This window comes from Somniosus microcephalus, chromosome 22 (assembly GCF_052327205.1).
Source record: "Somniosus microcephalus isolate GS21.2 chromosome 22, FLI_Smic_1.0, whole genome shotgun sequence".
Classification (NCBI taxonomy): Eukaryota; Metazoa; Chordata; class Chondrichthyes; order Squaliformes; family Somniosidae; genus Somniosus; species Somniosus microcephalus.
Window position 1 is genome coordinate 30,982,397 of NC_141008.1, and position 22,144 is coordinate 31,004,540.

At 44.9% G+C, this 22,144-nt stretch overlaps 1 protein-coding gene across 4 annotated transcripts in view; it reads left to right on the top strand.

Annotated features, from left to right (window-relative positions):
- The window catches only part of mettl27 (methyltransferase like 27), a 33,104-nt gene extending 12,362 nt beyond the window's left edge, over positions 1 to 20,742 (top strand). For 2 of the 4 annotated variants that reach the window (XM_085964375.1, XM_085964376.1), the window contains exons 3-6: positions 7,026 to 7,154; positions 9,845 to 9,980; positions 10,975 to 11,067; positions 20,477 to 20,742. In XM_085964375.1, coding sequence (XP_085820501.1) covers positions 7,026 to 7,154; positions 9,845 to 9,980; positions 10,975 to 11,067; positions 20,477 to 20,703 — 585 coding nt within the window. In that variant the 3' untranslated portion in view covers positions 20,704 to 20,742. The remainder of the gene's footprint in view (positions 1 to 7,025; positions 7,155 to 9,844; positions 9,981 to 10,974; positions 11,068 to 20,476) is intronic. The other 2 variants (XM_085964377.1, XM_085964378.1) reach the window with 2 other exon arrangements.
- Positions 20,743 to 22,144: the final 1,402 nt, after the last annotated feature.

The following is a 22,144-nucleotide window of genomic DNA, read 5'->3' on the forward strand; positions in this document are numbered from 1 at the left end:
GAAGGTGGTTGTAGTAGGCAACAGTACAGTTAGGGGGATAGACACTGTTCTCTGCAGCCAGGAGTGTGAGTCCCGAAGGCTATGTTGCCCACCTGGTGCCAGGGTAAAGGACATCTCCTCCGGGCTGGAGAAGAATTTGGAGTGGGAGGGGGAGGATCCAGTTGCCGTGGTCCACGTAGGTACCAACGACATAGGTAGGACTAAGAAAGAGGTTCTGCTCAGAATTTGAGCAGCTAGGGACTAAATTAAAAAGCAGAACCACAAAGGTTATAATCTCTGGATTATTACCAGAGCCACGAGCAAATTGGCATAGGGTCAATAAGATCAGGGAGATGAATGCGTGGCTCAAAGATTGGTGTGGGAGAAGTGGGTTTTGATTAGTGGGGCACTGGCACCAGTACTGGGGAAAGAGAGCTGTTCCGTTGGACCGGACTACACCTGAACCATGCTGGGGCCAGAGTTCTAGCGAATCGAATAACTAGGGAGGTAGATAGGGCTTTCAACTAAATAAGGGTCCCGGTGGAGAGAAATCTAGAATGCTAAAAAGAAAAGACAGGTAAGCAGTGCAGGAAAGTGATTGGGGTAAGGATAACCAGATTGTGTCAGGAAGGGACAGAGCGTACAAACAAGGGAGTGCGCTAACAAATAGGGTCCGGGTAAGAAAAAGTGGTAAGACAATTAGGGCCATAGTACAAATAAATGTTAAGATGTCTAAAAATGTTAAAAAGACAAATCTAAAGGCACTGTATCTGAACGCACAAAGCATTCGTAATAAGGTAGACGAATTAACAGCGCAAATAGATGAAAACAATATAATTGCAATTATGGAGACATGGCTGCAGGGTGACCAAGGCTGGGAGCTGAATATCCAAGGATATTCGATATTTAGGAAGGACAGGCAAAAAGGAAAAGGAGGTAGGGTGGCGTTGTTAGTAAAGGATGAAATCAGAGCAATAGTGAGAAAGGATATTGGCTCAGAAAATCAAGATGTAGAATCAGTCTGGGTGGAGCTAAGAAGCACCAAGGGGCAGAAAACATTGGTGGGAGTTATCTATAGGCCTCCAAACAGTAGTGGTAATGTAGGGGACGGCATCAAACAGGAAATTAGAGACGCATGTAACAAGGGTACTACAGTAATCATGGGTGACTTTAATCTACATATAGACTGGCCAAAACAAATTAGCAATAATACTGTGGAGGATGAATTCCTGGAGTGTGTACGAGATGGTTTTTTAGACCAGTACGTTGAGGAGCCAACTAGGGAACAGGCTATCCTAGATTGGGTATTGTGCAATGAGAAGGGGTCAATTAATAATCTTTTGTGCGGGGTCCTTTAGGGATGAGTGACCATAACATGCTAGAATTCTTCATTAAGATGGAAAGTTAAGTAGTCCAATCCGAAACTAGGGTCCTAAATCTAAACAAAGGAAACTACGAAGGTCTGAGGAGGCAGTTGGCTATGATAGATTGGGGAGCTTCATTAAAAGGCATGACGGTGGATAGGCAATGACTAACATTTAAGGAACGAATGCATGAATTGCAACAGCTATACATTCCTTTCTGGCGCAAAAACACAAAAGGAAAAGCGGCCCAACCATGGCTAACAAAAGAAATTAAGGATAGTATTGGATCCAAAGAGGAGTCATATAAAGTTGTCAGAAAAAGTAGCAAGCCTGAGGATTGGGAGCAGTTTAGAGTTCAGCAAAAAAGGACCAAGTGATTGATTAAAAGAGGAAAAATAGAGTATGAGAGTATACTTGCAAGGAACATAAAAGCGGACTGTAAAAGCTTCTACAAATATGTAAAAAGAAAAAGATTAGTGAAGACAAGTGTAAGTCCCTTACAGTCAGAAACGGGAGAATTTATAATGGGGAACAAGGAAATGGAGAGCAATTAAACAAATACTTTGGTTCTGCCTTCACGGAAGAGGACACAAATAACTTCCCAGAAATGCTAAGGAACCAAGGGTCTAGTGAGAGGGAGGAATTAAAGGAAATTAGGCCTAGAAATTCAGTGGCACCAGTCTCGCCAGGGCGCCGGAAGTACCGCCCCGGAAGGAGTCGTGAGCGCCCGCCGGAAATTCAGTTTGAGCGCCCCAAACGGAAGCGCGGCGCTACTCGAGGCGCCCCGCATCCGTCTTGGGGCGCTGCAACTGAAGTTCGCAGCGCAACATGGCGCTGCGGCACGGCGCGCTGCGGTACTGCAGGCCTTCCTCCCCTTCTTAAAGGGGAGGGGCCTGCTGCAGCGCGACCTAAGATCGTGAGTGCCGGCAAAAGAGCCCAGCACCGAGGAGAAGTGCCGGGCTCTTGGGAGACAGCCGGCACAACGCGGGGGCGGGCTCAGGAGGCCGGGGACGGCTGCGCGAAGAGGTGCTGGCAGGCGGCCAGCAAAAAAAATGGCCGCCCTGCACCTCAGTGCCTCTACCGCCACAGGTAGGCCCCCCTGAAGCGGTCGCAAATTGTGACCGGCGTTACAGCAGGGCGTGCAACCAAATTTCGCGATCGGGGCGGTAGCGGGGCGCTGCGCACACCGATGACGTCATCCGTGGCGGCGCAGCGCTAACGGTTAGCGCCCCGCTAAATTTCACGGGAGGCGTGCCCAGTGGCGCTAAACCCACTAAGTGCCCTCTTTGGGCGCTAACTGGTGGCGCAGCCCACCGAATTTCTAGGCCTTAGTATTAGGAAATAATAGTGCTGGAGAAATTAATGGGACTGAAAGCCGATAAATCCCCAGGGCCTGATAATCTGCATCCTAGAGTACTAAAAGAGGTAGCAATGGAAATAGTGGATGCATTGGTTGTCATCTTCCAAAATTCTATAGATTATGGAACAGTTCCTGCAGATTGGAGGGTGGCAAATGTAACCCCACTATTTAAAAAAGGAGGGAGCGAGAAATCGTGGAACTACAGACCAATTAGCCTAACATCAGTAGTAGGGAAAATGCTAGAGTCTATTATAAAGGATGTGATAACAGGACACTTAGAAAATATCAACGGTATTAGACAAAGTCAACATGGATTTATGAAAGGGAAATCGTGTTTGACAAACCTGGAGTTTTTTGAGGATGTAACTGGTAGAATAGATAAGGGCGAACCAGTGGATGTGGTGTATTTGGATTTTCAGAAGGCCTTTGATAAAGTCCCACATAAGAGGTTAGTGTGCAAAATTAAAGCACATGGGATTAGGGGTAATATACTGGCATGGATTGAAAATTGGTTAACAGACAGGAAACAGAGAGTAGGAATAAATGGGTCCTTTTCGGGGTGACAGGCGATGACTAATGGGGTACCGCAGGGATCAGTGCTTGGGCCCCAGCTATTCACAATATATATCAATGATTTGGATGAGGAAACCAAATGTAATATTTCCAAGTTTGCTGATGACACAAAACTAGGTGGGGTTGTGAGGAGGATTCAAAGAGGCTTCAAGGCAATTTAGACAAGTTGAGTGAGTGGGCAAATACATAGCAGATGCAGTATAACGTGGATAAATGTGAAGATATCCACTTTGGTAGGAAAAACAGAAAGGCAGAGTATTATTTAAATGGTGATAGTTTGGAAAATGTTGATGTACAAAGGGACCTGGGTGTCCTTGTACACCAGTCACTGAAAGCAAACATGCAAGCAGTTAGGAAGGCAAAAAGGTATGTTGGCCTTCATTGCAAGAGGATTTAAGTACAGGAGCAAGGATGTCTTACTACAGTTATACAGGGCCTTGGTGAGACCACGCCTGGAGTACTGTGTTCAGCTTTGGTCTCCTTACCTAAGAAAGGATATATTTGCCATAGAGGGAGTGCAGCGAAGGTTTACCAGACTGATTCCTGGGATGGCAGGACTGTCTTAGGAGGAGAGATTTGGTCGCCAGGCCTGTATTCACTAGAGTTTAGAAGAATGAGAGGGGATCTCATTGAAACATATAAAATTCTGACAGGGCTAGAGAGGCTGGATGCAGGGAGGATGTTTCCCCTGGCTGGGAGGTCTAGAACGAGGGGTCACAGACTCAGGATACGGGGTATGACATTTAGGACTGAGATGAGGAGAAATTTCTTCACTCAGAGGGTGGTGAACTTGTGGAATTCTCTACCACAGAAGGCTGTGGCGGCCAAGTCACTGAATATATTTAAGAAGGTGATAGATAGATTTCTAGACGCAAAAGGCATCAAGGGGTATGGGGAGAGAGCGGGAATATTGTATTGAGATAGAGGATCAGCCATGATCATATTGAATGGCAGAGCAGGCTCGAAGGGCTGAATGGCCTACTACTATTTTTCTATGTTTGCAATTTCCCCTCATCCCTCCTATTCTATCATCCTTGTTACTCCTGTGTCACCTCGCATCCCTACCCTGTTGCTCCCATCGCATCCCTTCCCCATAGCTCCATTCCCCCTTTGCCTCTCCTCCTGGCCCCATTGAATTTTACACCCCCCCCCCCCAAACATTCCTCTTGGCCCCTTTCCCAATATACCTGTCTTCCCCCAACATCCCACACTGTTCCCTGCCTCGCTACCAGCTGCTTGTATCCCCTAACATACACGTGTGCCCCTTTTCCCTCTAAAATCCCCCTTCTGGCCCATTGCATTCCCAACATTCCTATCCCCCAATTCTCTAATGTCCTCCTCCTTGTCACTCCCTAAAATATCCCTCGTCTCCTATTGCCCCTCGTCTTTGTTTCTTCCCTAACATTTCCCTTGCTCCCTTAATATTTATTTTCTCCCTAACATGCTCTCTGCCCCCTAAGTGGCCCTGTGCCCTTGTCCCCCTCCCCCCCGCACCAACATTCCTCTCTCCCTGACTTCTTAACCTGCCCCTCCAACCCTTGATGTTCACCCCTCACCTCTATTCCCTTTCTCTTTCTCTCCCCCTCACCCCACCTGCAAACTTGACCTGAAGTATGAAAGGTGGTAAAGTAGCAGGAAACATGAGAATAGGAACTGAAGTGCCAACACCCAATCAAAAAGGCCACTGAGTGGCACGAAACAAGCTGTCGAGGGATATGGCTGACTGCCAGACATCAGGGAGCAACAGAAAACAAGCAGGAGGAGGCCATTGCCAGCCAAGATCAGGTAGAGACTGCCTGGTGGCAGTGGCAGGAAGGAGGTTTCAGCTGGGCCTGAGTTTAGCCAATGCTAAAGGCTGCCAGTTGGCAAGGGACAGGTTGTGGACCAGGGAGCGGTGGAGAGAGGGCAAGAGTCTGGGCTTTGTATTGCAGGGCAATTTTTTTTTTAAGGCTTCCCCCCCCCACAACAAACTTTGGGGCCACTTGAGAATCTGCATAGCAATGTTTGCCTCACATTTTTCAATGGAAAGCATATCCAATGTGCTGATTTTAATATATTACTAGTTGATCTCCTGTGGCTTAGCACAGGTAGTCAAGACCGTATGAAGTCTTCAAGTGAAGCGGGGTTAGATGGAAGGGCATAATTGGACCAGAATGCACAGATGTAACTGTGTTGCCATTTTAAAGTCACATTGGTTATCGCTCTAAAAGTACTATGTGAACGAGTAGAAATTTGGTGAATCTGTTTTGTGTGGTGGCTACTTTTTGTTTCACATTAAAGTGAGTACTAATTTTCCTAAGGTTTTTGATTACTAATTTTGTTGTAAAATTAGAATGCAGAGTTCAATAAAATACTTAGCAAAGGATTCCACGTGAGGGTGAAAGTTGAACCTTAAGATGTTCCTGTGCTGCCACCCAGTGTCTCTTTACTAGAACAAAAACAGAAAATGCTGGTAACACTCAGCACGCCGGGCATAATCTGTCAGTGTTCTAAGGAAGGGCTATGCTTGACAAATTAACATTCATCCTTTCTTTACAGCTGCTGCCTGACTTGCTGAGAGTTTCCAACATTTTCTGTTTTTCTTTCAGATTTCCAGCATCTGCAGTATTTTTTTGTCTTTGTAGTGGAACTGTATTGTGACTCGCAGCCAAATCAGGGTACCAATGATGGGCTTCTCACCTGACATTACCATGACTTGCATTTAACACTGTCAATGCCAATTACAGTGCAAGTGTAGCAGTTACTGCAAGTAAATATTAAAACTTGTAAACTTGATATTTTTTTCATTGACAAAACCCAACATAGGAGTTTTCAATGCATTTTGAGATGGAATATTGCAATCCACTCAGCGTTTAAAAAAAAAAAAATAGATATAGATAATGATGCCAGCCGTATTTAAAATAAACTCATTTGTAACACCAAGTTAGCAGGGGACTGTGAACGCAGAGGAGAGAAACCCATTAAGTTTGCACCTAGGCAGGTCAGTGGCAAATTAAGTTCAATACGGGCAAATGCATATGTTTTACTTTGGAGGTAAAAGTATATATATATATAGGTATATGTACTGAATGGATGGGATAGAACTTGCCAAGAGGGAAGCTGAAAGAGACCTGGGGAGTTTTGACTTGCCACTCACTCCGTCTAAACAATGAGAGGAAACAATAAACAAAGCAAATAACGTGATTTGTTCTATTGGCAAATTAATTGAATTCAATTCCCTAGGAGTGATGTTGAAGCCGTACAGTGGCCTGATCAAGCACACTTCAAATACTGCGTAGAGTTGTGGTCACTACGACATAAGGAGGAAATGCAGCTCTAAAGGCAATGCAGAGGAAAGTAACCAAGCTGATCTATTGTGTCAGGGAGAATAGTTACGGGGGATGACTTGATAATCTAGGATTCGTCAACTTTGAAAGAGACTTGGGGACCTCTGAGATGTAGAAGATGCGTAACGGGATAGAGAAAGTAAAACTGAAACATGGCAATCCTAGGTTCAGTGTTGTGAAGGATAAATTTAGGACAATTTAATCAAGATATATTTACAGAAGGTGATCAGCAGAAACCATTTGCTGTGAAAGGTGATTGAGAACAGGACTCTACTCATTTAAGAAATGGGTAGCTGCTGTAATGGGCAGATGGTAAATTTGGTATTCTGGAAGGATGAGAATAAATAAACTGAATGGCCTCCTTCATCTGAATATATCCTGTGCTGAAATTACTAATTGTTTTTTCAATTGCTTCTGCTGCAGGATGTGATATGTCTGGATTATCAGGCTCCTCTCTTGGCTGCAGAGAGTCTAGCGGCAGTAATGCTTGAAGACCGTGACCAAGCACTGGTCCTGGACATAGCATGTGGGACAGGACTAGTCGCTATACAGGTTGTTATTGTTATTAATGGGGAACAGTTCTATAACTCTTAACATATTTCGTTTTTTTTTAAATGCTCCTTTTATATACTACCTAGTTGCTTCTGATTTGCAGTTAAAGATAAACCTGTAGTGTAGATCATTAGGTTTTCAAACTGGGGCACTCGCACCATAGGAAGAGTCCCTGAAGGCATCAGGTTTCTGAATTTGTACTTGTTGACTTACTAGCATATTGTATCTGTATAACATGCTAGTAACATGCCCATATCCTAACCCGCACCCTGTGCTCGCTGACATACATTGGCCTCCGGTCCATTAATAACTCGATTTCCGAATTCTCATGCTCATGTTCAAATTGCCTCACCCATCCCTATCTCTGTAACCTCCTACAACCCTACAAGAACTCTGCGTTCTTCCAACTCTGGCCTCTTGTGCATCCCCCACTCCCTTTTGCCTTGCATTAACAGCTGTGCCTTGAGCGTTATAGGCCCTAAACTCTGTAATTCCAGCCCTAAACCCCTCCAGCTCGCTCTCCTCATTTAAGACTCTTTTAGTCACCCACCCTAATATCTCCTTATTTAGCTGTCACTTTTTGTCTGATTATGCTCCTTTGAAGCGCATTGGGACATTTTCCTATGCTAAAGGAGCTATATAAATGCAAGTTGTTGTGCATATATATTAATAATTCTGCAATGATAGCACTATTTTTGAGTAGCTCACACTGTTTTGGACAGGAGTGTGTGACTATTTCCAGAAAGTTCACCACATGGAAAAGTTTGAAAATCACTTGTGTAAATGACCTGGCATTCTGGGCATCAGAGGTACTAAAACCCTCCTCAGGAGGTGGCTTGCTGTGTGTTCTGACACATCAAATCACCAATAAAGGCTAACAATGCTAAACATTCATGAACAAGAACTGCACTGAAGATTCTCTTGCTTGGTTTGAGTTTTAGTTTCTTTTTTGACCAAGCAATCAAGCTCTTTGATGTATAAGGTTTGTGTTTATGGAGTTCTAGAATTTTTGTTTATATTTCTAAATGTGAGTGACATTTGTTGTCAACTGCATCTTGCTGCACCTGGAAAACTTATTTTTCACTAGATTAGAAACGATTTGATACTTGAATGTCCGTGCAGGCTATAATTTGTAAATTGTGCTTCACCGAATGAAGTTTGTTCTGAACTATTAACTGAGTTGAATTACAGCTGAGCAAAATTCCCCTGACCTGTGTGTACACTATACTGATTTGGAGACTGTCTATTGGGTACAAGTGTGCATGCCAAGACATTAAATCAGTGGGTGGTAATGAAATTATTTGAGAAAGACTTGCATTTATATAGCACCTTTCACAACCACCAGACATCCCAAAGCGCTTTACAGCCAGTTAAGTACTTTTTGAAGTGCAGTCACTGTTGTAATGTGGGAAACGTGGCAGCCAATTTACACACAACAAGCCCCTACAAACAGCAATGTGACAATTTAAAGAAAAATCAAGAAGAATAATGACGTTTTGAAAATCAGTGCACATTGCAGATGTACCAAAATGAGAGCCGGGCTCACTTGTGGAAAATTTGTGCATTTTACTTCTAAGTTTCACGTCCGTGTCAGCTGTGGCTCAGTTGGTAGCACTCTCGCCTCTGAGTCAGAAGGTTGTGGGTTCAAAAGCCCCACTCCAGGGACATGCGCACAAAAAGCTAGGCTGACACTCCAGTACAGTGCTGAGGGAGTAATGCACTGTTGGAGGTGCCGTCTTTCGGGTGAGACGTTAAACCCTCTCGGGTGGAAGTAAACGATCCCATGGCACTATTTCGAAGAAGAGCAGGGGAGTTATCCCCGGTGTGCTGGCCAATTTTTCTCACTCAACCGACATAACAAAAACAGATTATCTGGTCATTTTCACATTGCTGTTTGTGGGAGCTTGCTGTGCGCAAATTGGCTGCCGCATTTCCCACATTACAACAGTGACTCCACTTCAAAAGTACTTCATTGACTGTAAAGCGCTTTGAGACGTCCGGTGGTCGTGAAAGGCGCTATATAAATACAAGTCTGTCTTTCTTTCTTTTCATTTTAAGCTCTTCCATTTCAGACCGAATTGTAGTGAGATCCCTCCCAATTCTTTCATTCAAGACCACACGTAGAAGCAACTTAATTCATTATTTGTTGTTCTGACATGTTATATACAGTAATATATTAGCTATTTGTTATTAAGTGTAAAATATGCTTGTGTACAGGTCGTAAATGGGACTAATTATGCATTTTCTAATGTGATGCAGTGCATAGAAGCACCAACACACACTGCCACTGAATGAAAGATACAGGTTTGAATTTCCCTGTTCTGATGAATGCTGCATGGGACTTTGCGATGTGCCAATTGGCTGCCGCGTTTCCTACATTACAGCAGTGACTACACTTCAGAAGTACTTAATTGGCTGTAAAGCATTTTGGGATGTCCTGAGGTTGTGAAAGATGCTATATAAATGCAAGTTCTTTCTTTCTACTAGGATGTGTGTGTTGTGTTGAAAAGTCTGCACTAATATAGCACTCCATCTGCACATAAATCGTGTCACAAAAATCTGTCAGACAGGTTGCAAACCGAGTTGTAAGTCTCATTATTAACTGAGTTTAGTGCTGGTTGTGTAACCAATCGATAATATAGTTGCTTCTTGTACACAGCTGTGTTTTGCATCTCTTTGTTTTTGTCTAGTTACAGAGACTTGGGTTTTGTAACTTTCATGGAATGGATGGCAGTGAAGGAATGTTGGAACTGGCACGGTCTAAATCAGTGTACCAAACCCTCCAGAAATGTATGCTGGATACTGAGTCGCTTCCAGCGCCTTCAGGTAACTTAACAGATAAAGCGACATGTAACTGTCTGAGACCGGCAATTATTTTGATCTTTAACTGTTTCTAAGAAGAAATCTGGTACTATTTCTAATTGAGTCATTGCCTAGATTAAATACATGTCATTTTACAGTTTCTTGGATACAAAATTGTTCTCATCACTTTGTACAAGGCATGCATCAGAATAGAATGACCTACGATCAACAATCCTATACAGTTCAGAAGTCCCAGATTTGATTCCCAGTTGTCCAGGGCAGCAGTTGGAATGCTTCAAATGATCTCTGTACCCCTAAGTTATGGAGTAGAACAATCAACCAATGGCCCAATCATACTGTTCAGTCTGCCCATGTTATCGTCAAGTGAGGTTGGATTTGGTTCCTTATGTTGCCCTCTGGTCACGTAGCCTGCTCAAACTCGCTGTCTAAGCTCGCACATGAAGATTAACCCACTTGGTTGAGGTACAAGTCAAGCTTGGGTCCAGACCGCTTCTAGCGGGCGTGTTCGGTGACCAGTATAACAGGGTACCATTAAAAGTTTAAAATAATTTTAATTACAGTTGCCAGAGAGAGGACAATAGAATGGTGATGGTGGTGAGAGCAATTCAGTTAAAAATGACAACCTTACTCATTATTAAGAAACATTGGCTTTGTAAAGAAGTTCAGAAAATGAAAGACGTAAATAGGATTTGTGAGGACGCTCGACAGTTCAGTCCAACATTACTTCAAATTTCATTGAAATAATGGACTTAAAACATATTGCTACTTTTAATAATCCATTCACAGGGGTGTGTGAAAGACTGATGTACCAAAGAAGAAGTACCTACTGCACTACAAAGTCCCCCAGTGTGTCACCCACTACTCTGCTTTAATTTCTAATGCAAAACTAGTCTTCTCACACCAGGGAAGAGATTATTATCTGCTCACTGGTGCAAGGCCAAATTCTACAGATAGTCATCTGGCATTATCTTATTTTTTATTTAATTTTCTGTTTCAGACAGTTACGATGCTGTTGTGATTGTTGGGGCACTAAGTGAAGGACAGGTGCCATATACCATTCTTCCTGAACTCCATCGAGTTACCAAGCCAGGTAAGAAAATTTCAGGTCTTTTGCTGAACTCGAACAGACTAACAGAAGCTAAATATAAACTGAGTGGTTGAGAGTTCGGATTGACCAAGTAAAGAGGAGTGGCAAGACATGACACAGTCTTTCCTTTATTTTCTGAGGTGCTTAGTATATTACTGAATTCGGAAGTTAAACTGCCATAAACCAGATACTCGAGCTGTGTGCTGGTGGAATCCTGATACAGTCACTGTAAAGCTGATCTGGGCTTGACTCTGCTCTGAGCATATTAAGGTTCAACATTCAGCAGATACTCCATTTACCTTGGACTCTGAGTTACTGATAGTGGCTGACTGCTAACAGACCACTGAGCAGACGATAGGTACTGATGGCTTGGTCATTAACTACAATCCTAAGTGATGCACCAATGTTAGCCAGGTCATCGGGCATAGTGGTGAGCAGACATGAACCCTCTGCTGACTGTGTTCAAAGCCACAATGCTTGCATTTAGATGTTAGATGCAAAATATAGTGCTCAACAGAGGAGAAATATGTATGGTGATTTAGCACAGTGCTAATTGAGGAGAGTTACTAATGTTGGCTGGCCCTGGACACAACGCTGAGGTACCAAAGTGATGCGAGGAAGAATCAGTTTGATTCAACTTCTGGCAAGAGTATCAGTCTAAAGGCAGAGGCCAGGGAGATTTTTGGGATAACACATTTCTTATCTATTCAACCCAGAAGCCCAATCTCTGCCTTGCATGTCTCTATTTTAGAGTAAGACAAAAATTGTAAAATCATTTCCTGACCACAGTGTTCCTGATCCAGTCAGCTGATCACTAAGCAGTAATGATAAATGAACATTTTTACAGCCTAACCTACCCTTTGAACTTGATAGAATGTACAAAATAAGGAAAGCCAGCTAGGAGCACAATGCAAGGGGGGGAAATGGATTTCTTATTTAGAAAATAAGGTGGGGGGGGGGTGGTTTGTAGAGATGGCGAGCAGAAGTCGGGTGCTTTGGCGTCTCTCTCTCTGTCCTCTTGTTTATGACCATGATATATCGCAACTAAATCTCTGTCATGCCCATGTAATCCTACTTCCGTTGTGCATTTTGACTGCCACTTCAGACCTAACCTCATTGATTACATCTCCCTTTCTTTTCCTCCAGGGTCCTTCACTCCTCTCCTTCCTGTTATCCAGCATACCATTTCCTCTCGGGTACTTTTTTCCCCACCCTCAATCCCTACCGAACCTGTCATTACTCCTCTGCCTTTCTACTCTCATGTCGTGTCCCAGGCTTGATACCCCCCCCCCCACCTCCTTTTGAATAAGCTTTACCCTCTGTGCCTCTCGCCGTTCTCTGAAGGGCCCGTTGATCCTCCTTACAAGTAGCAACCCCAACTACCTTAATCTCCTACCACCAACCTCCCCACTCGGCATGGCTACTGGAAGCTAACCTCACCAACTTCCTTCCCATCCCCACTCATCTCATCCAGCACAGCCCCTTTTGGGCTCTGCCAGAAAATCAACAGTCACTGTACCGTCCCTCTTGCATTTTCCTCCAGAATATGCACTCTGATTATTTCCACGGTGTTCTGTTCCCTCTGCGCATGCGCCCCAGCTTGGTACTACGCAAGCGCACTCGATCCGGTCGCTTGTGCGCAGTACTAAATGGTGCGCTGGCTGTAGCCTGCACCGGCTCGCTTTCCTCGGCTCCGTGCATAGAAGGTCAGGGGATTGGATGGGGGTGCAGGGCGGGGGAAGAGAGGAGTGGGGATCGGGAGGAGAGGATTTGGAGAGGGGATCAAGTGGGAGGAGGGGATCATGGAGGGGATGATGGGGGGGGGAGAGGGAATGGGGAGGGAGGAGAGGGGATCGGAGTGGGGGAGGGAGGAGCGAGGATTGGAGGGGGGAATGAGGGGAGGGGAGGAAAAGATGGGATCGGGAGGGGGTGGAGGGAGGAGAGGGGATCGAGAGGTGGTAAGAGGGAATCGGGGAGGAGAGCGGATTGAGGGGGAGGTGAGGCGATTGGGGCAGGGGGAGGTGAGTATCTTGGGCGGGGGGGAGGAGAGGGGATCAAGTGGTCAGGGCGAGAGAGGAGGGGATCGAGAGGGGGCTCAAAGTGGGTAGGGGAGATTAGAGCTCGGCGGAGAGAGAAGCTCGGGGAGGGGCAGAAGGGTCAGCTCGGAGGGGAGAGAAGGTCAAGAACTCGGAGGAAGTGAGTGGCTGGAAAAATGTGATCCAGGTCTAAAGGTGGAGGGAATTGAGAGCAAGAACGTGATCCAGCTGGGAAGATAGATCATGTTCTCCTGCCCTCTTAAGCCTGGATCATGTTCCCCCACCCCCTTTGCACCTGCACCACGTTCTCCCTCTCCTCCTTACCCCCCTCTCCTCTTTAACCCTCTCCCCCAGACCACAGCACACTACCACCCTCTCGAGGGCAGCTGGGGATGGGCAATAAATAATTTTTTTTTTTAAATGAGAGCATCATCTGTGTTCCTACAACATGCATAACTACATTTATTTGTTATTTGCCGGACTCGACTATTCCAATGTCCTCCTGGCCAGCTTCCCATCTTCCACCATCAATGAATCTGTACGGATAGAACTGAGAAATACCAAGGGGCAGAAAACGTTAGTGGGAGTGGTATAAGACCCCCAAACAGTAATGCGGAGGTTGGGGATGGCATTAAACGGGAAATTAGAGACGCGTGCAATAAGGGCACAGCAGTTATCATGGGTGACTTTAATCTACATATAGATTGGGCTAACCAAATTAGTAATAATACTGTGGAGGAGGAATTCCTAGAGTGTATACGGGATGGTTTCCTGGACCAATATGTCGAGGAACCAACTGGAGACCAGGCCATCTTAGACTGGGTATTATGTAATGAGAAAGGATTAATTAGCAATCTTGTTGTGCGAGGCCCCTTGGGGCGGAGCGATCATAATATGATAGAATTCTTCACTAAGATGGAGAGTGAAGTAGTTGACTCAGAGACTAGGGTCCTGAATTTAAATAAAGGAAACTACGATGGTATGAGGCACGAGTTGGGTGGGATTGATTGGGGAATGTTACTCAAAGGGTGGACGGTGGATAGGCAATGGCAAACATTCAAAGATCGCATGGATGAACTACAGAATTTGTTCATCCCTGTTTGGCATAAAAATAAAACAAAAAGGTGGCTCAACCGTGGCTAACAAGGGAAATTAGGGATAGCATAAGATCCAAGGAGAGGACATATACATTGGGCAGAAAAAGCAGTAAACCTGAGGATTGGGAACAGTTTAGGATTCAGCAAAGGAGGACAAAGGGATTAATTAAAAGGGGGAAAATAGAGTATGAGAGTAAGCTTTCAGGGAACATAAAAACTGACTGTAAAAGCTTTTATAGATATGTGAAGAGAAAAAGATTGGTGAAGTCAAGCGTAGGTCCCTTGCAGTTAGAATCAGGGGAATTTATAATGGGGAACAAAGAAATGGCAGACCAATTAAATACATACTTTGGTTCTGTCTTCACAAAGGAGGACACAAATAACCTCCCAGAGATGTTGGGGAACATAGGGTCTAATGAGAGGGAGGAACTGAATGAAATCAGTATTTGTAGGGAAATGGTGTTAGGGAAATTGACGAGATTGAAGGCCGATAAATCCCCAGGGCCTGATAATCTACATCCTAGGGTACTTAAGGAAGTGGCCCTAGAAATAGTAGATGCATTGCTGGTCATCTTCCAAAATTCTATAGACTCTAGAACAGTTCCCATGGATTGGAGGGTAGCTAATGTTACCGCACTGTTCAAAAAAGGTGGTAGAGAGAAAACGGGGAATTATAGACCGGTAAGCCTGACATCAGTAGTGGGGAAAATGCTAGAGTCCATTATAAAAGATGTAATAGCAGAGCACTTGGAAAACAGTGACAGGATCAGACAAAGTCAACATGGATTTACAAAAGTTAAATCGTGCTTGACTAATCTACTGGAATTTTTTGAGGATGTAACTGGTAGAATAGATAAGGGAGAACCAGTGGATGTGGTGTATTTGGACTTTCAGAAGGCTTTCGATAAGGTCCTGCATAAGAGATTAGCGTGTAAAGTTAAGGCACATGGGATTGGGGGCAAGGTACTGACTTGGATAGAGAACTGGTTGGCAGACAGGAAGCAAAGAGTTGGAATAAACGGGTCTTTTTCCGAGTGGCAGGCAGTGACTAGTGGGGTACTGCAGGGATCGGTCCTTGGACCCCAGCTATTCACAATATATATTAATGATCTAGACGAGGGAACTAGATGTAATATCTCCAAGTTTGCAGACGACACAAAGCTGGGTGGGCGTGTGTGCTGTGAGGAGGATGCCGAGAAACTCCAGTATGATTTGGACAGGTTGGGTGATATGGCAGATGCAGTATAATGTGGATAAATGCGAGGTTATCCACTTTAGTGGCAAAAACAGGAAGGCAGATTATTATCTGAACGGCAATAGATTGGGAGAAGGGGAAGTGCAACGAGACCTGGGTGTCCTTGTGCACCAGTCGCTGAAGGTAAGCATGCAGGTGCAGCAGGCGGTTAAGAAGGCAAATGGTATGTTGGCCTTCGTAGCGAGAGGGTTTGAGTACAGGAACAAGGATGTCTTGCTGCAGTTGTACAGGGCCTTGATGAGACCACACCTTGAGTATTGTGTGCAGTTTTGGTCACCTTATCTGAGGAAGGATGTTCTTGCCATGGAGGGAGTCCAGCGAAGATTCACCAGACTGATACCTGGGATGGCAGGAATGACGTATGAGGAGAGATTGGGTCGATTGGGCTTATACTTGTTAGAGTTTAGAAGAATGAGAGGGGATCTCATTGAAACTTATAAAATTCTAACAGGACTAGACAGACTAGATGCAGGAAGGATGTTCCCGATGGCAGGGGAGTCCAGAACCAGGGGTCATAGTCTAAGGATAAGGGGTAAGCCATTTAGGACTGAGATGAGGAGGAATTTCTTCACCCAGAGAGTGGTGAACCTGTGGAATTCTCTACCACAGAAGGCAGTTGAGGCCAATTCATTAAATATATTCAAGAAGGAGTTAGATATATTTCTTAAGGCTAAAGGGATATGGGGAGAAGGCAGGGACAGGGTACTGAATTTGGATGATCAGCCATGATCTCATTGAATGGCGGAGCAGGCTCGAGGGGCCGAATGGCCTACTGCTGCTCCTATCTTCTATGTTTCTATGATCCAAAACTGTGCTGCACGTATCCTAAGATGCAGCAAGTCCCTTCACCCATCACCCTTGAGCTTGTTGACCTACGTTGGCTCATGGTCTACCAGCAATGTTCCTCCCTATTTAACGCAGCTGCGCAGCTGACTGGAGGTCTCGTGCAGGCCGTTTATTGGCTTTTGAATGGGAGATTTTGGGCATGCGCGAAATTTTGAATGGGCTACGCAGCCCGTTAAAGGGATCGCGCAACAACAAAAAAATTAGGGGGAACATTGTCCACCAACACCTTGATTTTAAAATTCTCATCCTCATGTTAAAATCCCTCCATGGCCTCACCCCTTCCTATCTGATCTCGGCAGTGTGAACTCTGTGAGTGCTCCTAACCGGGGAGGATGAGCCCTGTCTGTTCTCTGAAAGCAGTAGTGGTAGCACTATGAGCTCTGGAGCCTGCCTGTGCATCAAATTACACATTAGAGATCTTGATGACTCTCCAGCAGGCAGGATCAAATTACACATTCCAGACAAACTGTTGCGTCTGTCTTGTCCTCTAAGGGGACCAATCAGAAATCTGGTATTATAAATAGACACGACCCAGAATATGCGTTCACTCAAGAATAAGGCCATAGTCATCCCCCACTTTATTGTAGATGATTGTATTGACATCCTGACTTTGACTGAAACTTGAACTTGTGGTGACATCTTGCCACTTGCTGTAGCCTTCCCATATAGGCATACTTTCCACCACCTGCTCCACCAAAACTACTGCAGTGGCGGTGTGGCCCTCATTGTCTACCACCCCTACACGCCACTCTCCAAGTTTCTCCCCTAGATATCCTTCCTTTCCTCCCTCAGCCTCTGCAGTGAGCAACTTCTATTCCTCGGTGATTTCAGTCTCCATCTCATCTTCTCTTGCCTTCTCTCCTGAATTCCCTGCCCTCCTATCCTCACTAAATCCTTCATATAAACTCAACTATTTATTCATATTCATGGACACCTCCTTGACCTCACCATCTCCCATGGTCTCGATCACAGACAAGGACGTCTCTGACCACTTCCTTGTATTCCTCAAGACACCCCTCTACCATCTTCCAAATCCACTTCCTTCTGCATGCACCCTTCAAGTCAATTAGAACTGCACTTTCAAACTCCCAACTGCTTAGCATTTAGTCCTCCATTTGTCACAATATATTTAATTATCGATTTGCTCAACCATTCCCTCAGCTCTTTGATGCCCTAATCCAAGAAAAACCCTTATGGTCGCCCATCCTGTTTATTCCTTTGCTATGGCACCCATCTCTGTTCTCACGAGTCTGCGGCTGTAGACACACATTTGGCTTAGCCATCCATCACCAGATCTGGCTGATCAACTTTGACCTCTACCAGCCTTTTAGGTTCCATTTTCTATTAGCAGGCAAGATTATCCTAGCTTCCAGCAGTGAGAAAGGGCTCTGCTAAAGTAGAACTATAATTCCTATAGCTTTCTTTTATTTCCTGTGAAAAGGGAACTAGCTTCCACTTTTAAAAAAAATTGCAAATACAGGAAACTTTCTGGTATCCGGCACGGATGGGACCGATGTGGTGCCGGTTCATCAACAATTCCGGATAACCGAACGCTATAGTAAAAGATACGGAGCTCAGAGCTCTGTATAAAGCAATAAACCCTGTTGCTTACTTCAAAACAATTGGCACAAGTTGCAAGCGTCTCTGTAGCTTAGCAACAGCTTCAGCTACACCCTTGCACAGCAACAAATGGAGTAAAAAAAGTAACTAAAAGTAAAAAAAGTTACCTGAACCGACTCCTGAATTTTGCCGGTGGATAGAGCGTTCCGGTTATTTAGGGGGCGGTTAATCGAAAGTTTCCTGTAGTGACTTGATTTATATTAGGATTTCACTGGGGTCATACTATGCCTCACCACTCCATGGTGCAGGATGTTTAGTATCCCTGAGAGTGGCCCTTGAGCAAAAAATCTGTTGGGTTGTGGCCCTCAACAAAAGGTAGTAACACTGGCCTAGACAGGGAACAGCAGCAGGACATTTGATCATGGAGGGCCTTAAAACTGATGTCCGTGCTGTCCACACACACATATTTTCCTGTGTAGGATTCTGGACAGGGTTGAGGAGTGTAAATCTGATCATTTTCCACCTCCTTCGTCTAGAGGCACTGAGGTCAATTGTAGGACCCAAAGTGTAGCTCCAGTTGAGAACAGCCAAAATTGGCAATTGATTCTGGGATGTTCTTGTTTGTATAGCTCAGCATTATATCTGGCAGTGCATTTATTCACTGAGCCATCAGGCCGCATGTTGTTTCAAAAGTTTTTTGTCAAATCTGTACACTTCTGATCTTAAAATGTTGCTGTTTTCATATGTGCGCATACTTTGTGCAATGCCATTTAATGAATGGTTTGGGAAAAGTCTGGTAGGATTTTTTCAAGACGGCATCAGACTAGTAAATTACTTGGACAGGAATTTTACAGACCATTATGCCAATTTGCGAGTGAGTGGGTGAAATTGGATAGCGTGAAAAATGGGTGCGGGCACCACATGCCCACGCCCATTCAAGGAGCACAGGCAGCACATCTTAATGCTACCTGCTTATTATAATGATTGCAGCGCACAGCCTAGTGCTGAATGAGCTGCTGACAGGCTGTACGCTCAGTAAGGGGCTGAAGTTTGCGTTGTTCGATTGAGGCTAGTTTTACTTAAAGCTAGCCTGCGCCTCTTAAAGGCAGTCTGCAACTCCTAAAGGTGAGCTGCCTTCTGCTGTTAAAAAATGGTAAAAGTGTTTTAGCACTAACTCAAATAGCTCAACAGGCCATGGAAAGGGCACACAGGGTCTCCGTCACAGCACACAAGCTTTATGCAGGGGGTCAACACTGGGGGCCAGGAGGCCCTCCAGAAAAAAGGATGTGGGACCAGATAGCCGAAGTGGTCACTGCCAGCAGTGTCGATCCAGGACCTGGCTCCAATGCCCAAAGAAGTTTCATGACCTCAGATGAGTGGTCAAGGTCAGTGAATGCATCTTTAAATGCCCTCTCCTACCAACTGCACCACTAGCCTCTCACTGCTCAATGCAAGACCCTCCCCCCCCACCCCCATGTCACTCGCTTACTAACAATCTCTACCAAACACGAGCCACACCTTACATTCCTAGCTTTACCTTGCCAGCTTGGAGGAGACGGTGCTTGCCATTCTTGGCAGTGGCATAGTTGAGCCCTTGTCTAGCGCCGGGACTGAAAGAATACAAGATGATGGTATCCTCATATGTTATAATCCTTCTCGCATCCCACTTCCCCCTCATCCCACAATATGTTCTAATTTACAAGCTGCACATGGTGTAAGCTTGCTTTACCCCCCTCCCCTCACCACAATCCTACCCTTTTGCCTTCCTCATTTCTGACACCCAAGAAATCCAGCCTGCCCAGCCAGTGGTTGACCAAGAAGAGGGAGAGGAGAGTGAAGAAGACACACTGTCACTCGATTTCATACTCCCAGCCACGAGCTCCTCCTGCAAAGCCATTTGCAGTCTCCTCCACTGAAAGTCAGCAGCCTTCCACTAGCCATGCTGCAGCCACTGGGGTAGCACTGCATGACTTCACTAGGATAGGCAAAGGCACACGCAAGATACTCACTAAGGGGATTAGTTGATTTTTTGATGTCATATTGGATGCATAGATAGATAAAGTTGGATTGGACAGTTTGCTTTGTGGTGGCTTTTATTTCAGCATTGTGGCCAAGAGGATACTGTGATGGTCAATAACAGAGGGAAGGTAAGGTGTGAGACAGATGTTGGAAGGGGATTTGGGGTTGTGTTCACTGGTACCGCAGGCGGATGATTCGATCCCGAATATCCCGGCCAGAAAGGGGCTGTCTGGGTTGCCACCTTCCTTCTGCTTCCCCCTCTTCTACTTTTTTCTCCTTCTCCTCGTCCCCTTTGCTGCCCCTGCTCCATCTCCATGTGATGCTGCAGCCCAAGGGGGACTGCAGCTGGAGCTCCCAGGACTGGAAGCAAGTGGTGTTCACAGAGACTTTCCATTAAGAACCAAAATCTGACTCATCTAAATATCTGGAGCGAGTGTAGGCAATGGCAGCGCTGCTGACCTGCCCAAAATGGTGGCCGCTGCATTCCGCGCTGGAAGTGGGCAGAAGCGAGGCAGCTGCCAGTTTTCTTACAAACCGGCCTTAACGGTCGGCGCAAACGGACAGAATTTCATGGCCTATAACTTTGTTCTCTTCTTTAGGGGGCTTTGTGTGTATGACCACCCGGACCAACACCTCAAACCAACTCTACAAGAAACAGCTACAGGCTGTAATGGAGGAAATGGAGCAGAAAGGGTTATGGGAAAGAGTTAAAGTGCAAGAAATAGAACATTGGGAAAAAGCAACATCTGCACATGAAGCTGAACAAGATTCTAAGTACACCTCTGGGATGATCTGTATCTACCGAAAATCCAGGAGTCAGGATTAAAATGACAACTGAGAATTATAAAAGCAAATCTTTAACGAGGTTTTGTTGCTTCTACCCGTGGTATTTGCACAGCAACAGATGAGTATCTGGTTCATAAGGAGCTTGATTCAGACTGACCAATCCGATTTCTGTACAAAATACAGGATTGTTGGTAGAGAAATTGTTCTTTAATGAAAGTTTCAACTTCATACATCAGTAGGATGGTTGTTTACGCCAGAATAGTTGTTGTCAATGTTTTTGAACTTGAATAAGGAAGTTAAAATACATGTATGGAAGTAATGACACACTATAACCACTGGTGAGACCATAGTTGGAGTAATGTTAAATTAGCCATTGCCAATACAAATACCGAAGCAGCTGAACTGGTTCACATGAGAGGGGCAATTTTCAACCCTATCTTAGTTCACCTATCCAACTTGAAAGAAGAGTAACCCAAATAGTTTCAGATCTTTAATAATTATGAAATTTGCCACTGCCAATACATAAAATATTCTCACCGTCAATGGCGCTCTCCGTAAACTCTGTGCTTCCATAGGCACCCTAGACATGAACTTTCACAGGTGCTGAGAATTGTTGCTGTAGGCATCATCCTTCCTCCCTTGTTAGGTCAGCATTAGTGGCACACTATTGGTTATAAACCAGGAGAGCAGCACTTATAGTTTCCAGGTCTCCATTCGAGCACCTGGCTCCCAGTACTCTAATGGCAACTTAGAAACACCATTGGGGCTCTGTAAAAGTCATTAGGCAATAGATCACCCAACTTGTCAAAATCAAGTGAATCAGAGATTACCGATTAAAATAGAAGATAATTAGTAACATGATTTCTATGGGAGCTTGAGTGAAACTGGACTTGAGTAATTTATCAGATTAACTTATGGAGTGAATTTCAAAAAAGAAACCAACAAGACGACCTGACTTAACTGGCAATAGATTGCTACAAAACTGATCGGCGACTCGTGTACATCAAAAGAAAGAAAGACTTGCATTTATATAGCGCCTTTCACGACCACCGGACGTCTCGAGAGTTTTACAGCCAATTAAGTACTTTTTGAAGTGGAGTCACTGTTGTAATGTGGCAGCCAATTTGGGCACAGCAAGATCCCACAAACAGCAATGTGATAATGACCAGATAATCTGTGTTTTATTATGTTGGTTGAGGGATAACTATTGGCCAGGACACCAGGATAACTCCCCTGCTCTTCTTCGAAATAATGCCATGGGATCTTTTATGTCCACCTGAGCAGACGGGGCCTCGGTTTTAACATCTCATCCGAAAGACAGCACCTCCAACAGTGCAGCACTCCCTCAACACTGCACTGGAGTGTCAGCCTAGCTTTATGTACTCAAGTCCCTGGAGTGGGAATATATGAACCCACAACCTTCTGACGCGACTGTGCTGCCAACGGAGCCACAGCTGACATGGACTTGAATGACAGTAAGT